Source organism: Nannobrachium achirus (genome assembly GCF_963921795.1).
Source record: "Nannobrachium achirus genome assembly, chromosome: 9".
NCBI classification, from domain to species: domain Eukaryota; kingdom Metazoa; phylum Chordata; class Actinopteri; order Myctophiformes; family Myctophidae; genus Nannobrachium; species Nannobrachium achirus.
This window is the reverse complement of record NC_137818.1, coordinates 48,923,167-48,939,336: the sequence shown is the minus strand read 5'-3', so window position 1 is coordinate 48,939,336 and position 16,170 is coordinate 48,923,167. Positions and strand designations below refer to the sequence as shown.

The 16,170-nt window shown below is 41.7% G+C and overlaps 1 protein-coding gene across 1 annotated transcript; it reads left to right on the top strand.

Annotated features, from left to right (window-relative positions):
* Positions 1 to 978: 978 nt before the first annotated feature.
* ampd1 (adenosine monophosphate deaminase 1 (isoform M)) lies at positions 979 to 15,022 on the top strand (the record flags this gene model as incomplete). Its single annotated transcript, XM_080733984.1, has 15 exons — positions 979 to 1,000; positions 4,963 to 5,128; positions 5,871 to 6,015; positions 7,744 to 7,915; positions 8,463 to 8,682; positions 8,961 to 9,090; positions 9,279 to 9,473; positions 9,677 to 9,808; positions 10,173 to 10,336; positions 11,101 to 11,227; positions 11,894 to 12,057; positions 12,672 to 12,792; positions 13,956 to 14,129; positions 14,634 to 14,744; positions 14,867 to 15,022. The coding sequence occupies 15 exons, from the start codon at positions 979 to 981 to the stop codon at positions 15,020 to 15,022; spliced, it is 2,199 nt and encodes a 732-aa protein (XP_080590110.1).
* Between the last annotated feature and the right edge of the window lie 1,148 nt (positions 15,023 to 16,170).

Below are 16,170 nucleotides of genomic sequence, written 5' to 3'. Positions count from 1 at the left end.
ATCTGTATGAGGGAATACTAAGGCTGAGTGAGAAAATAGCAGCCAAGAGAGGGAGACTAACAGGACACTGCCAAAGACATTAAGAAGTGCCAGACAGAAGATTGGTGCTGTGGGAACCAACACACAGGCACCAGTCACTAGGACGTAACTGACATATGTGGACGTACTCAAGAAAGAGGCAGGAGTGCAAAGGAGGACAACCGGGATGACTGAAGGCGATAATGAAGAGCTTGTCTGAGGACGACCTAGAGAGAGAGAGAGAGGAGGGAATAACTTACAAAAAGGAAATGTCCCGTCTTAACAAGGGGATTTAATATCTATACAGATGGAGAAGAGAAGGTTTACTGAGTTAATTGGATGAGAAAGTTGATCAAAGTCTGACTGTTTTAATACCTCTTTCATTCTCTTCCACTCTATTAGCTTTGTTCCGTTTGTTGTTGGCTAGAAACTTAGAGCTTAGTTGTTGGTGACAACACCAAAATAGCACGACGACTCTTGGAACTGAATCGTTAAAGGTGCATAATAGTCTGATGACTCTTACAGCTAAGTCTGTGTTTGAATAGATATTCTTTCTCTGAATGAAAACATTGATTGTAAGAAGAATGAAAAGATGTGTATTGATCTTTTCCATGTGAACATCCATGTGCTTGCAGAAGTGGCACTGCAATCAGACCTCGTGCCAGACCAGTCACACCCCTCTCTTACTCTTGCTCTACATGTTATGCTTAACAGGGAGTACTCCTCGATTCACATGGACAACTTAAAAATAGAGTTGTGGACACTATCTGCCTGTTGCGCTTAGGCATATCCAGTGTGGGCACTGCAGGGTCTGGTTACAGGGGCGAGTTGGGGGTGTCAAAAGAAAAGCTTAATAGTGCAGGGATAGTGACCCACACTGCCATTACAGAGGAGGTCCAGTAGCTGACTGACGACCACTTGCCAGTCCTATAGGGAGGATTGTCTTGGAACAGCGTCAACATGCCTAAAGTCGTAATGCCAGGTAAGTGTGGGCACAGATCGTCTTCTCTCACAATGTGTGAGCAGCTTTTTCATTTGCAAGGGAATTTGCTGATGGATGTTCATCTACAAATTATTTTAATAGCATTTGATGTTTTCAAATGTAGCCTGTTTGTATCTTGATAGTTAAAAAAAAACTCAAATGTAAAGACCTTGGGGAATTTCCCTTCTTTTCTGTGGATTCTATTTGCCAAACTTGTGGTCACTTTAAAAAACAAAACACTATACTACAGTAGGCAACACCATCGCACTCGAGTGAGCACCCCACACCTATTGTAAAAACAGACTTTTGAGGATTATAATCTCTGATTGAGCCCTGTTGCTTTGGTTTTGGACATTTTCATTTACTGATGGAGCTACACGTCACATCATCCTCTGGACTGGACCTCACCCTCAGCAACTGTTGAGGCCATAAATCTCCCCAGCAGATGGCAGGGAGAAGTGCTCTCAAGGCTTTAGCGTCCAGACTCAGGGGTCAAGATGTTTTAACTTGAGGTCCACTTCCACTCCAGAGGGAGTAATCTGTAGTTTACACAAAATAGTAACTGGCTTTTAAAAAAGAGTTCTCAAACATGCAGTCATACGAGGATTCACACATTTAAAATATGTTATGTAACTTGTTTTAAAGTAACTTGTTTTAAGTGATTACAAACGTTTGTTTTAGATTATGATACAGTACATTACAGACAACTGGACTTCAGCTTGGATCTGGTCACTTGGCACTAATAAACCTCCGTACTTAAGCTATCATTACTTTCACACAAAAAAAACATTACCATGACTTAACCATGACTATATTTACAACATTGAAACTCCATAATGGTGCTGAAGTGTGCACACGCTGTGCTCCCTGACCCTGTCTAAGTGATTGCGTAAGGCCAGTGAAATGATATCCGAAGACAGTGGCCAGTCAGCAGATTCTTCCATGTCAAGTGTCCTTATAGCGAGTCCTTAGTGACCTGAACTCTTGCATAAGATATACGTTATTCAGTGATAATTGTAATGCACTAAAATAATCTAGATTACAAAGGGGGATGAAACCCTAGTCCGATTTTGTAGTTTGTTTTCCAGTGTGAAAGTTAAAAACTACAGAGTGGTAAAAGCATGGTTGACTTTATTACACTCTAATTCCCTTTAATGGTTTTTCGTTGTTCCAAATCATAGCTACATTCTTGCTGTTTCCTAGAAAGATACTTTATGACATGTTGTGAGCATACACCTCTTTTTGAGACCATTGTAAGTGGTTACTAAATATACACGTTGGCTCACTTCCAGCTGACGTGACCAACTGGCATACTTAAACATTGTTGTCCACTGTCTACAAAGCTATATTCGCTAGGGAGTTTATTGTCCTGATGTGACACCTGTTGTGGGCGGTGTGTACATACATGATGAGTACCTGTAGTGGATGTGGGGGGTACACAATAACAGCAGATGGGTAGAATTTACTATTAGATTGAGGCAGTTTCACAAATTAAGCCTTGTTTCAAACTTGACAAAAAAGGATGAGAATGGTTATTGTCACACTTCATTTAAAACTTTCAGAAAATTGTCAAAAACATTTGGAAATGTCAAAATGTTGACTATAATTACATGCCAAAAAATAATGAAAAAAGTTTAAAATGGTTGATATCAAATTTTAAGACAAAAATGTGTCCACCACATAGCTTTTAATACTAATACTTCTAAATACTAATTTCTCACATGTTTTTTTTTCTTCTTTTTTCCCCCGTAATGCCAAGACAGTAATCTAACTTTGCTGATAGTTTCACTAGTTGAACCACTGCTGGTGGTAAAATCTCTTTATATGAAGTTGCGTACTTTCTGTCGTTGAGATAACCATCCTTGTTTTGTTTTCCCTTACAACAACAACAACAACAGAGGGAGAGAGTAAGTATGGAGCTAAGGAACGTGCACAGGAAGGCTGTCTGAAAAATTGCAACCAAAAGCTCAAGTGCATGACAGTTCATATCACCACGTTTCTCCATCATCGATCCAAGTGCCTTTGTAGTAGAAAGCCCACAATGTACAGATGCTAATGGAACGTATAGTGGGATATGATGGAAATTGATGCGCGTTACGCAGCTTACTGTACACTATTTTGAGTTATTGTTCACTTTCATGTCTCAATTGCCGGCTCATTTTAGGCAACACTACAAATCTACTGGAGGTGAACATAAATCAATAAGTGACTTTGGACCGGGAGAAAAAGACTTGTTATTTCTCTCTGAATGCCTGCAAGCTGAGATGGGAGGTCCATGATGTACGTGCATGCAATCATTCATGAAAAAGAAGAGATCTAATAGTACCACTCAACTGTCAGATCATCCAAGTTAGCCTACTGTTCTCTTTGAATGTTGATGTTTCCGCTGAAAAACCTCACATTGGATGCATCACTCCTGGTCTCCTGCATGTGTCTCTAAGTGCCAAGTGCCAAATTTGTCCAAATTTACACTCATGTATCCTCTAATTAACATACATCATTGTAATCTATTGTAATTCTTTTGTACTTGTTCCCCTGCTTTTTTCCCTCCACACCAACATCACAGAAACTAATCTACAAGATATTTACATCTTCCACTTTTGTCCCCTCATCATTGTTAATTCCTAATACTATGTTAATTAAATGTTTGTGTTGCTTCATACCATGGTTATACATGGTTAGTTAACATTTCACAGCAGTCATGTGTCCCTTTACATGCCATCTGTATGTGTAACACCATGTACTCTACATGCTTATAACACCTTTTAACCTGTTCATTGCTAACATCACTCTCTTTTTTCTGGGTTGTCCTTCATTGCTGGGAAAATACATAATCAGAGAGTAAGTATATAACTGTCTCAGCATAGAAAGACTTCATTCGCGTATCCATATGTTTGTTGTGGAATAGTACAGACTGTATGTGGATATGGTAAACGAATGAACTCAATGAATGAGAAGATACAATGCCTATACCGTCCTTCCTAGAAACTGTAGATGCTGTTCTGTGCGCGTGTTCACGCGCAGTGCATGTGACCTGACCTCTGCCGTTACAGTATGCCTAGAGACACCAGCGCCACGACCAGTGGTGACGTTGTCAAGCTTGAATGCGTACAAGAGCTATTTTTTGCCAATATAAACTTACGCACCTCTGACCTGCCATGCTAGTATCCATGTGAGTCGAACCATCTGTATTTCATCATGCTGCTGTAGATGCATGGGCCTGTGGATTTGTATTTGAACCAAGTACAGTATGTCTTGGTCATGTATACAATGCATGTTCTGTAGTCATGCAGTAATGTAGTAGTATCTGCCTCTGGCTTTTACTGTGTTGTAGGAAGGCCATGTTTTTACTGTATGACATCTCCTATGCCTTAGAATTAATTCACTTGAAGACATCTCACATGATGTTCTATATTCGATATATTTCTGTGACTTGTCCCATGGTCATTATCAGTTTTGAGCTTGAATGCTTCATAGAGCTATATAGATTTAGGAACTGAATAGAACAGGGTGCCACTTATCCATTGAACTCAATGGACATGGCCGCCCTGTTCTATTCGGTCACCCTATTACTTTGAATGGTGTCCTTGAGCTCGATATTGTTTGTAGCCTAAACGCACCTGCCATGCTAGTGTCCATGTGAGTCAAACCGTCTGTATTTCACCATGGTGTTGTAGATGCATGGGCTTGTGGATTCGGACTTGAATAAGTACATGTCCTCTTGCTTTAGAATTCATCTACAGACATCTCACATGCTTTAGAATGCTATGTATTAGATATAATTTGTGGCTTAGTTGTCCCGTGGTCATTATCTGTTTTGGGATGAATCTCGCATGGCTTTGGTTCCTGTCGTCTGTGTATCTGTTCATCGCTTCACCTTTCAGTAAACTAGGCGTGCTAGAAACAAAGTGCCAATGTTTGACTCAGCGCTTACAAAATCAATTCCCCCGTCTGCCTGACAGAGACCGATGACAAGATGCGCGCCTTTGCGGAGGAAGTCTTTGCATCGGACAGCAGAGGAGATGGTCACCACGATGAGATCTCCTTGTTCGATGTGGCTGATGACATGCCTATCTTCCACGCGGAGATGGCTCACCATCTGCACACAGAGGACGACCTGGCCAAGCGGTGAGATGCATATACTGGAGCGTTTCAGTGATACTCAATTTTAAAATTGTCAAAGCACTTAAAATCTCTCTAAAGGCTACTTGACTGAGATGTCTCTATAAGTGCTCGGTTCACTGTACACTAAATCAAATGTACCACAATTGATAATCGTGTTAATGAAGTATTGAATCAATCAATCTCTTCGCTGAAAATAGCTGAGCTACAAGCTCGCAACATGCCATGTTGATGTTGCATTGTGAGCTTGTCGGTCTGCTATTTTCACTGAATGTACCGGCCCCAGAAAAGGGATGCTTGTGTTCAAGTGTTTTTTTTTTTAACTACTACTTATTTGGGTCGCATCTGCATTGTTAATAGGTACTCAATGTGCTTTTGGGCAATTTTCGATCTGAATACCGCCATCCCATTCTGAAGACTTTCTGTTCTACACAATTTATTATGCATCCCATAAGAACATTACATATGATGAATAGGATGAATGAAGAACAATACTAATGTACTAATGGACAAAGAGAAGAAAGACAAAACTGATTAAAGCCTCGATCAGAGTCGGCTCCGCGGTGGATAGCCTTCCACCGCGGTGTAGTGCGGAGTAGTCTTTTTGAGCGTTAACGTTGTAGTTTTATGACTCAAAAAGACTACACCGCACTTCACCGCGGTGGATAGCTTACCACCGCGGTACCGACTCTGATAGAGGCTTTAGTCCGACCGAGCACTAAAATCTGCTGTGTAACACTGCCCGCAGTAAGAAGCGTTGTCGCGCAACCATGGCTGTGCCTGTGGCTGGTGCCACCCATGGACCTGTACATGAGGTGGAGGTAGAGACACCCGTCTACCTGGAAGTACCCGATTTCCAGCGAGTGGCCATCATCGGAGACTACGCCTCTGGGGTATGCTTTCTTTTAGTCATGACGCTATAAATATAACAAAAATAACTAAAAGAAAAAGTGTGACAACTTTGATAAGGTCACTTGTTCAACAACATGTTGACAACATGCACACGTGTGATGTCCACACCGAGCCCTACCTAAACAAAGCTGGACAGATTTTCTAGTCTCAAATGTCAAGGCCCCGTGCCTGAGGTTGTGACCTCTTGCGACAGGCCCTTCCTCACAGGAATCGATGTAGGACCTTCTGATGGCAGCTCACTGAGCTTAGGTTTCCAGAGTGTACATTAGCTTCAAGGAGAGAGAAATTATTTATTAAAGGTTCACCCCCTAAAATGATATATATTTTTTTCATTGATTACTCATTCCATGGAGACTTGAGTTCAATGGTATTTTTGGGTTTTTGTCGCATTACTCAAACAATAATTTCATTACAATAAATGTACCTCCATTGATTCTGGATGTGGACCCAAATGCATTTGGATACCCTCATTTTGGGGGTGAACTACTCCTTTAAGGGCCTATTAATGCCCGTAAACTAATAGTACAATTTTGTGTCAATTTAACTCAAGTGTATAAATGAAACCCACTGGATTAACACTGGGGATTTCACTGTGTAGTATTGTTATGCAAATTAGTGCAAATACCTGAGGTAACCATTGATGGAAGAATTGCATCAAAATATACTCACAGTACAAAAGTAAAACTTCTCATGATGTAGCATTGTGAATTACTCTTACTTACGGGAGGAGATATGGCCAAGCAGAGGACAATCTACCACCAGCCACCGGTAAATCCACCCTTGCCACCCTGTGCCAACCACTCACCCATCTCCTATCAAGCCGACAACTCCTCCTCCACCAATCACGGTGGTATATAAACCCGACCTGAAAAAATGGCGGCGTGCATAGTTTCCAGTAACCCACCCTCCCTCCCTCTTCTTTTCATTTCTACCTCTATCCTCTCTACAGGTTCCAGGTGGGGTCTCTCTACATACTTCAGCACGGACGCGTGCTCTTGACCCCTAAGCCAAAGTACCTGGGTCTGCGACCCCCCGGAACCTCCCCCCTCATGCCTGCCATCCTCCCTCCGTCCGTGCTCCTGACCATCTAAGCTGCACACTACACGATTGCGTGTGGTGATGACCTTCGATGATCATGCTAGCACCCCAAATGTCATTCTCGTGCCCATGGCCATCTAAGCTGCACACTACACGCTTGCGTGTGGTGCTGACCTTAGATGACCACGCACTCAGAGTGTCATTTCACGCCCTTGGCCATCCAAGCTGCACACACCATGCTCGCATGGTGCGTGACCTTAGATGACCATGCTGGCACCCCCATGTCATCCATGCCCTGATGACCAAGCCGGCACCTACGTCATTCATGCCCCGATGACCGTGCCGTCTCCCCCATGCTGTTCGGGCGTCTTAGCCATCTAAGCCGCACACAGCACGCTTGCGTGTTGTGATGTCCTTAGATGACTATTTTGCACTCAGCATCTTGGCCGTTTATGCTGCATGTCCCATGCCACGCATGCGATGCGCCCATAAACGACCATACACCAAAAGCTAAATGTTGTTCGTGCCCTTGGCCATCTAAGCCGCACACTGCACGCTCGCCCCAAAACGACCAGGCTCTCGGTCTTATAATAAACCTTAAAACTATATTATGTCTGATGCTCGGTCTCTCCTAGTGAACTTACTTACAAACGTCCCTACTTACTCTTTAGGTGACCATGGATGATTTTGAGAAATCCTGCAGGGGTCTGTACCGTGCCCTGACTATCAGAGAGAAGTACATGAGGCTGGCCTACCAGCGCTTCCCCTACACCTGCTCCCAGTACCTCCGTGAAATTGACGGAGAGCCCTTCAAGGAGGAGGAAGTCTTCAAGTACCAGCCAGGTACGCACCGCACGCACGGCCACCTACTGTTGGGCCAGACATACCACAGAATTGATTTTGACAGCAAATTTTAAATTCAGTTTTAGTCATAGTCTAAAATTCCACTTAGTTTTATTTCAGTCGTAATTTTCTCATCTGAAATCGTAGTTTTAGTCGACTAAATCTACAGTTGATTTGGTCGACTAAAATGTATTTTGGCAGGCTGTCATGGCGTTGAAATATCTGCTCAAATGGAGATCCCTTATGTCATCAATATTAAGCCCTGCATATCTGGAAATGCCATATACTGTATGGACATATCATATTGTGTCAGTCTCATGTGGTCTCAGCGCAACCTCGCCTCTCACCCTTAGGGCGACGTCTCTTCTTGCCCTTAGGGCGTCTTACTAGTTTTAGTCAACAAAAACAACACTACCACGCTTATAAGCTTCATTCCTGAAGATGTGTGCATGCCTTCTAAATTGTGTATGTATGCATATTGTACATAAAGTACTGTATACTGTAACTATACTGTAACTACTGTATACTGAAACTATTTCCTTCTCAGTCTTCCACGCACCTCCCAAGGCTGGGGAAGACCCCTTTGATGCCACGAAACTCCCTGAGAACCTGGGCCACATTTGCCGCATGAAGGACGGCGTCATCTACGTTTACGACAACGCTGCGGCCGCTGACCAGCACCTGCCCCAAGCTCTGCCCTGCGTTGACTACAACACCTTCATCGATGACATGAACTTCCTCATTTCCCTCATTGCACTGGGTCCAACGTGAGTCCCTTGAGATATATTTTATGGGCACAGGTCGTTTTCGCATGTCCACTTCATCACGTGACACAAGGATAATCCAGCGTTGATATTTGAGCGCTGCTGCATGGAGATCATACTTTACAGAATTGTATGTAACCACGTTTATTCGAACCTGGGTCTCCTGCATGCAAATACAAATACTGTACCTACACTCTCAGAGTTAAAGCAACAGATTTTACTGTGAATTAATTGCTATAGATGTGAGTTCATGTGTGGATTTATTTCTCCTCGGCTGGCAGGAAGACTTACACTCACCGCCGTCTGAAGTTCCTCTCGTCCAAGTACACAGTGCATGAGATGCTTAACGAGATGGAAGAGCTGAAGGAACTGAAACAGAACCCACACAGGGACTTCTACAACTGCAGGAAGGTAGGCCTGAACACAATGAACTTGCAGGGTTTATGCACTTTTTGAATTATGATTAATGAATGAAGGAATTCATCCACAGATTCCTAAAAGGAGGCCGGACATTTTCTGATAGTGATAAAAATCCATGTCTGAAGGCATGGATGGATTTGTGTTAAATCAAATAAAAACTCTTCTTACCCACGCTTCAGGTTGACACGCACATCCACGCAGCTGCCTGCATGAACCAAAAGCATCTTCTGCGCTTCATCAAGAAGTCCTACCGCGAGGACGGAGACCGCACTGTGCACAAACTTCACGGCAAGGAGGTCACCATGAAGGAGCTGTTCGAGCACCTCAAACTACACCCCTACGACCTCACAGTTGACTCCCTGGACGTACATGCCGTGAGTTCTGGTTGGATGATGGACTGCTGGGTCAGAGTTAGGAATCAGAGACCAAAGTATTGAGATAAATCAAACACACAATTAAACAATGTGTGAATACTCTGAAGGGTGACAGAATTTGCATTCTCTGCTTTTAAAAAAGCACAACGATGTTGAAAAGGTTAAGACTCCCGGCCAATGTTCTTTTCTCATCCTCTTTGAAGGGCAAACAAACCTTCCAGCGTTTCGACACATTCAACGCCAAGTACAACCCTGTGGGAGCCAGCGAGCTGCGAGATCTGTACATGAAGACAGAGAACCACATCAATGGAGAGTACTTTGCAAGAATCATTAAGGTCAGGCTCTATGCTGCTTGTGTCCTACTCATATTCTACATACACATAATAGTCTTGTGTAGCCAGACGATCAGAGGACTCCATCTACTGAGACATCTGAATTCAGTGGCTGTGAGACTAATACACATAGATTTCATATATAGACATACTAGATTACAATCTGTCAAACAATACAATAATGTGTACTGGATGTGCTAAACACTAACCATCATTCAGAGGGCAAAGACTGAGATTGAGCGCTATTGCCCCTAATGATCTTTTAGCAGTGTGTGTTGAACTTATCAGCAAAAACTGATGGATTCATCACATATTGATATAACTGTGGACTCGGAGTAAGATGACAGTGTTCATTTATATCAAACAGGAAGTTGCCAGTGACCTTGAGGATGCCAAGTACCAGTACGCTGAACCACGTCTGTCAATCTATGGCTGCAAAAACGACGAGTGGGCCAAGCTGTCCAGCTGGTTCTGCAAGCACAGAGTCTTTTCCCCGCAGTTCAAGTGGATGATTCAGGTGCCCAGGATCTAGTAAGTGTCCATTCCCTGTTTTCTGCTTCCCGGATTTTCTGTGCATTCACAGTACAGTTGATCCCGTCTTTGGCCTTGATTTAGAGATATTGTTGGCCTATTTTGTACTCTAGTATGACACCGTCACTTGCCAAAAAGAAACTGATGTGATAGATGTGTAATACGCAATCTCTTTGTTTTGGAAAGCGACTCCCTCAAACATTACACAAGTATAAATTATACATAAAAGGTGTGGTAAGGCCTGGGCCACAGGGTATTGGTCCAGGCACCTAGGCTTTCAATCCGGCCTGACAGCGTGTCACGGGTTCGAGTCCCGATCCCGACGACCTTTCCTGCATGCCAGGTAGCCCCCCCCCATCTCTCTAACCATTTCCTGTCAACCTGAATAAAGGCAGAAAAAGGCCCCAAAAATATAAAGGGGATGTTAATTATATTTCTTTGGTAAAATATGTTTTTAGTAGCTCTATATTCTGATAGCAATCATTGTTGCAGACTACAGTGTTTGTTCAGTAACAGGGGTCAACCCGTCTCTCTAGCTATTTAGTAAAGAGAAAATATTTTTTCAACAATAATTACTTATTATTAATATTTATTATTACAAATCACTTACACACCTTTAAGTGTGGAGGACGACCACCTCAGAGCAGGATGCATTTATGATGGTATCGATAGCTTTGTGCCATGAGACATTCTACGCTTTGTATACTCGGGCCTACTTTTTTGAATTAAAGTGGTGATCTAATAATGTCCTTCCTGTACGTCAGTGATGTCTTCAGAGGCAGGGACTTCGTGCCCCACTTCGGGAAGATGCTGGAGAACATCTTCCTGCCCATTTTCCAGGCCACCGTTGACCCCCAGTCCAACCCCGAGCTTAGCCTCTTCCTCAATCATGTGAGTCAAACAGATGCACAGGAAACATGAGAGCAGCATTAACCGCTTTCACCCTACTCCGGACTCCATTTCTTACTTGTAATTAAGTTACTTTTTTCAAAAGTTAGGTTATTATTAATTCATAGCATCATATTCTATCTAGTTATAGTTTTCTAAACAAAATATAGTTGCGTATTGTACTTCAGAAATCAGGTAAAGGGGGTACAGAACCCAAACATGTTTGAGAACCACTGCTTTAACCACTGAAACCCTACACTATATAGTATATACTAACTTCAGCCGGAAACCCCCAGGGCTCTGTCCTAAGCATGCTCCTGTTTTACTAGTGATGCGCAATACCGTTATATATATTATCATATTAATAATAAGCTCATTGCAGATTTTTTTATTTTTCATTTCAAAGTGGTCGCATTATTATTTGGTCAATATCGGTGACATTTTGATCAATATCGGGGAAATATCTGTGAAATAATATCGGTCAATATCGGTGAAAAAAAGAACTGAATTATTTTACCGGTTCGATACCGATATTGCATTTTTTATGAAATATCGTCCGATATCGATATGCTACCGATTATATTGTGCATCACTAATTAGTGGACAATATCTCTCTCTCTCTCTCTCTCTCTCTCTCTCTCTCTCTCTCTCTCCTCCTGTGCTCTTTAGGTGACAGGTTTTGACAGTGTAGATGATGAGTCCAAGCACAGTGGCCATATGTTCTGCACCAAAAGCCCCAAGCCAGAGGAGTGGGACATTACAAAGAACCCATCCTACACTTACTACATCTACTACATGTATGCCAACATTGCTATGCTCAACCAGCTCCGTAGGTGAGTATCCTTCTGTTCAATTATGGCACACATTGCTCATCTGTTTTGATCTATTTGTTTATATGTAATGCCCAAAGTTCCATATCCCATATACAGCCTATTTTTGCTATTCATCATAGGACAAAGTACAGCATGGCTTAAGTGATTAATCATACAGGATCATAATATTCACCTCTATCTCATAGTACAGGAACATAATAATCACCGCTATCTCATAGAAAGTGCTCTTATGGGAACAACAGGGCAATAATTCTTATCTACTTTAATTCTTCAGGCCACTTCCTTTTTCTTCCCCACACAGTTTTGAGAGCTTACTTACAATACTTACATTTTATGTAACACACCCACACCCACAGAAAGTCATAATGCACAGTCATATAAATGCTTTCATTGTAACTACAAGGCAAGAACAACATACAAAAAAATGCATAATTAGTATGCATGTTAGTGTCAAAAATATCAAAGAAACTGCGTAATCCTACTCCAACAAGGAAGGGACTTGCATTATAGATTGCATACCCTGACTTGAGTTACACTTCCCAGTTTTTGTGACACAACCCTAGCCTGTCAATCTGTTCATGATGACATGTTTTCGTTTTTCTTCCGCTTTCCAGGAAGAGGGGGATGAACACCTTCCTGTTCAGGCCTCACTGTGGAGAGGCTGGGGCCGTCACACATCTGCTGGCCTGCTTCATGACAGCCGACAACATCTCCCACGGCCTCAATCTCAAGAAGGTCCATATGCACTACCTCCTCAAATAGAGCATTTCATTAATGCAATTTAGCATTTTGTCTTGCATTGTTAAGCACACATTTTAAAATAGAAAAAATTGGGGAAATAATGATTTAACAATCTAAACTAATCTCTCCTGACCTTCATGCAATACCTGTTGTAAACCAGTAGGTGTCCAACCATGACCACAGGATGTAAATGTCTCAATGGAAGAGCTGGGAGACCACCTCCTAGACCTAGTGTACTATAGTTACACTATCTTATATTATTCAAGTCAAGTCCAGTCATCTTTATGTACATACAAGTAGCACAAGAACAACAGGAGTTGACCCAAAGTACTTTCCAGTCGACAATGACAAACAAAAACACACTTTAAGTCATAGTCCTCAAAAGGAATACTAGAATATAAAAGACATAACTTACTGTAGAATTATAAAATCAAAATCAAAGTAGCAAAAAAGGTAACCAAACATGTAACTCATTTGAACCTACTTTTAATATAATCTTATAACACTTCTATAGTGTTGCAAGATGATATTAAATGAAATGCATTCATTGAACTTGACGAAACATAAACCATGCAAGGGTCAACCTCAGACTGAGCAAAAAGCAAGAGTTAGGGGGAGTCTTGTTGGATTTAGAACATTTTAAGGTCAATCCTATATTTTTCACTGTTTCCCAATGCAGTTGTGATGCTCTTTTCTTTACAGTTCCAGTTAAAAGTCTAGCATCTTTAAACAGAGGGTGGACTGAGTCAACCTCAGTAGTCCAGCTGCCGACATGTCTGTTACCAGCCGCTTTTGCATGTTCCTAAACCAACTACAACCTTTTACAGCCCTTTACAACACTACAGACCTGTTTGTTAAACTTCATGGAGGAGTCCAAAAAGACACCAAGACCAACCACACTGTGTAAATTTGGCAGACAGGGGCCTAACTGCATTATTACTTAGGCTGCGGATGGAGTTACAGCTGCCAAAGGCAACCACTTGGAGTCAAAATATTGTATTTTATTCACAAAAGAGTTATAGATTGCAGCTTTAATTAACATCTGTGTAGCTTTAATTAACATCTGTGCTAAAAATGGAAGCATTCAACTGATCTCAAATATTACTGGGACATCTAAACATGGCAGGCTGGTGCTAACCATGCTGGTTCTCCCCCAGAGTCCCGTGCTGCAGTACCTGTACTTCCTGACCCAGCTCCCCATCGCCATGTCACCTCTCAGCAACAACAGCCTGTTCCTGGAGTACGCCAAGAACCCCCTGTTGGAATTCCACTCCAAGGGCCTGGTGGTCTCCCTATCCACTGACGACCCCATGCAGTTCCACTACACAAAGGTCAGGGACCGTCATCTGCACATACCGTAGTGTGCTATTCAGTAACACTCTTGCTTTGCTAAGGCATTTGCCATTACATACTGTATAACAGGATGCATACGCAGTGTTAACTTTGGAGATGTTGAAATCTACCGTATTACCTGATTTATATTTTGTTGCATGCCGTGTCATCATGTCTCACTTTCAGTTCAGAAGAGAGCATGTTGGACAAGTTATTATTATTTTTTTTTAATCTTTATTGGTTTTTAAAGTATTTTGTTTTTTCAGTTTGGTGTTTGATTTAGGTTTAGTTCTTGTTAGTTTTACAAGTGCATGTTATTTTAATTTTAGGAATGGTCTAGTTTTCCTTCTTATATAGTTATTGTTCTTCATCTAAATTATTATGAGGAATGCTTTCATTCATAGGTAATTGGTTGGATGAAAGAACGTGTGACAACAGATATGACAGTGGAAAAAATAAAACGATGATTTTACATGCTTGCTTTCACTGTGTGCTACTCACAGGAGCCCCTGATGGAGGAGTATGCCATTGCAGCCCAGGTGTTCAAGCTTAGCACCTGCGACATGTGTGAGATTTCCAAGAACAGTGTCTTGCAGAGTGGCCTGTCACACGAGGTAAGTGACACCACTTGAAAAATCAAACTTACATTCACAATCAGGTTTTTCTTTTCTTTTCTTTTTTTTTTTTGCTGTGCAGTTGGCACTTATACTGTGGTCCTGTGGTTTCTTTATTACAGGAAAAAGCTCACTTCCTGGGTCCCGACTATCTCAAGGAAGGTCCGGCGGGCAACGACATCCGCAAGACCAACGTGGCACAGATCCGCATGGCCTACCGCTATGAAACCCTGTGCTACGAACTCAACCTTATCAAGGAGAGCCTGAAGGCCGAGTAAACAGTCTGCCCATAATAAAACTCCCTGCTATCAAACCTCCGCCAACCCAGAAATGGATAACCGTCATGTGTGCCTGTACGCATAAGGTTATGTGCCTTCCAGGAAGGGAATCATAAGCAAAACACCTTGATCTGTGCCTGTACGCATTACGTTTATGTGCCTTCAAGGAATGGAATCATAAGCAAAATGACCTTCTATACTGATGTTTTCTCCATTGAAAGCTGAAGCGCCGTGCAGTAAAACTTGTTTTAAGTCACTGTACACTGTATATCAACTGGTGGCCCGGGGGTCCCATGCATGCAGCCCCCACCTTCACTTAATGCCCGCTGGTCAATATCCAAATATTATATATTATTGATTTCAGCTGTTCCAATTCCAAGCATGCAAGTTTACATGACACGTTTTAATTACTACAGGACATTGTATTAAATGATATCATATTCTTTATGTCCAATAATAGTTGTAGTTTTAGTAGTATAGTAGTAAAGTATAATATTAGTATATTAGTATAAGTATTATTAAAAGCTTTTGAAATTAAATGAAAATGTAATACTGAATAATAATTGTTTCTCTCCCTTTATAATTACATCTATATCTATTATAGATTTGAGTGATGGGGTTCACAGTATACTACTGGATGAGAATGCAGATACGCATTGTGGCCACCAGGAGTGAATATGTAAATGTAGTGGTCCTCTCCATCAAGTTGCCCACCCCTGCTGTAGCCTATATTGTCAGCACATCTTAAGGGTTTTGTATTGCCTATTCTATTAAAGTATGTGCATTATGTCAGTGTGGCAATGTGTCTTATGGAGCAACACCATGTATAAGAATGAAACCAATAAAAAATTAAAAAATGTAAAAAGAAATCCTTCTTAATGTGAATTTTCTAACATTAACGTGTTAATCTGCAAGGATTGCTTAAGACAGACAGACTGACGGACTGACTGACTGACACAGTAGATCTTTAGGCCCTATTGATCAATTCAGTCTGTTGACAGCAGTTCTGAAAACAGGACAGAAACAGAACAAGAGAAGATACAGCTAGTTAAAATGATGATCATAAAAAAGAATGAACAGGTATTTTACAAAGAGTGAACAGGTAGTAAAACACAGGGATTAGAAATGCAGTATATTAGAAACCAATG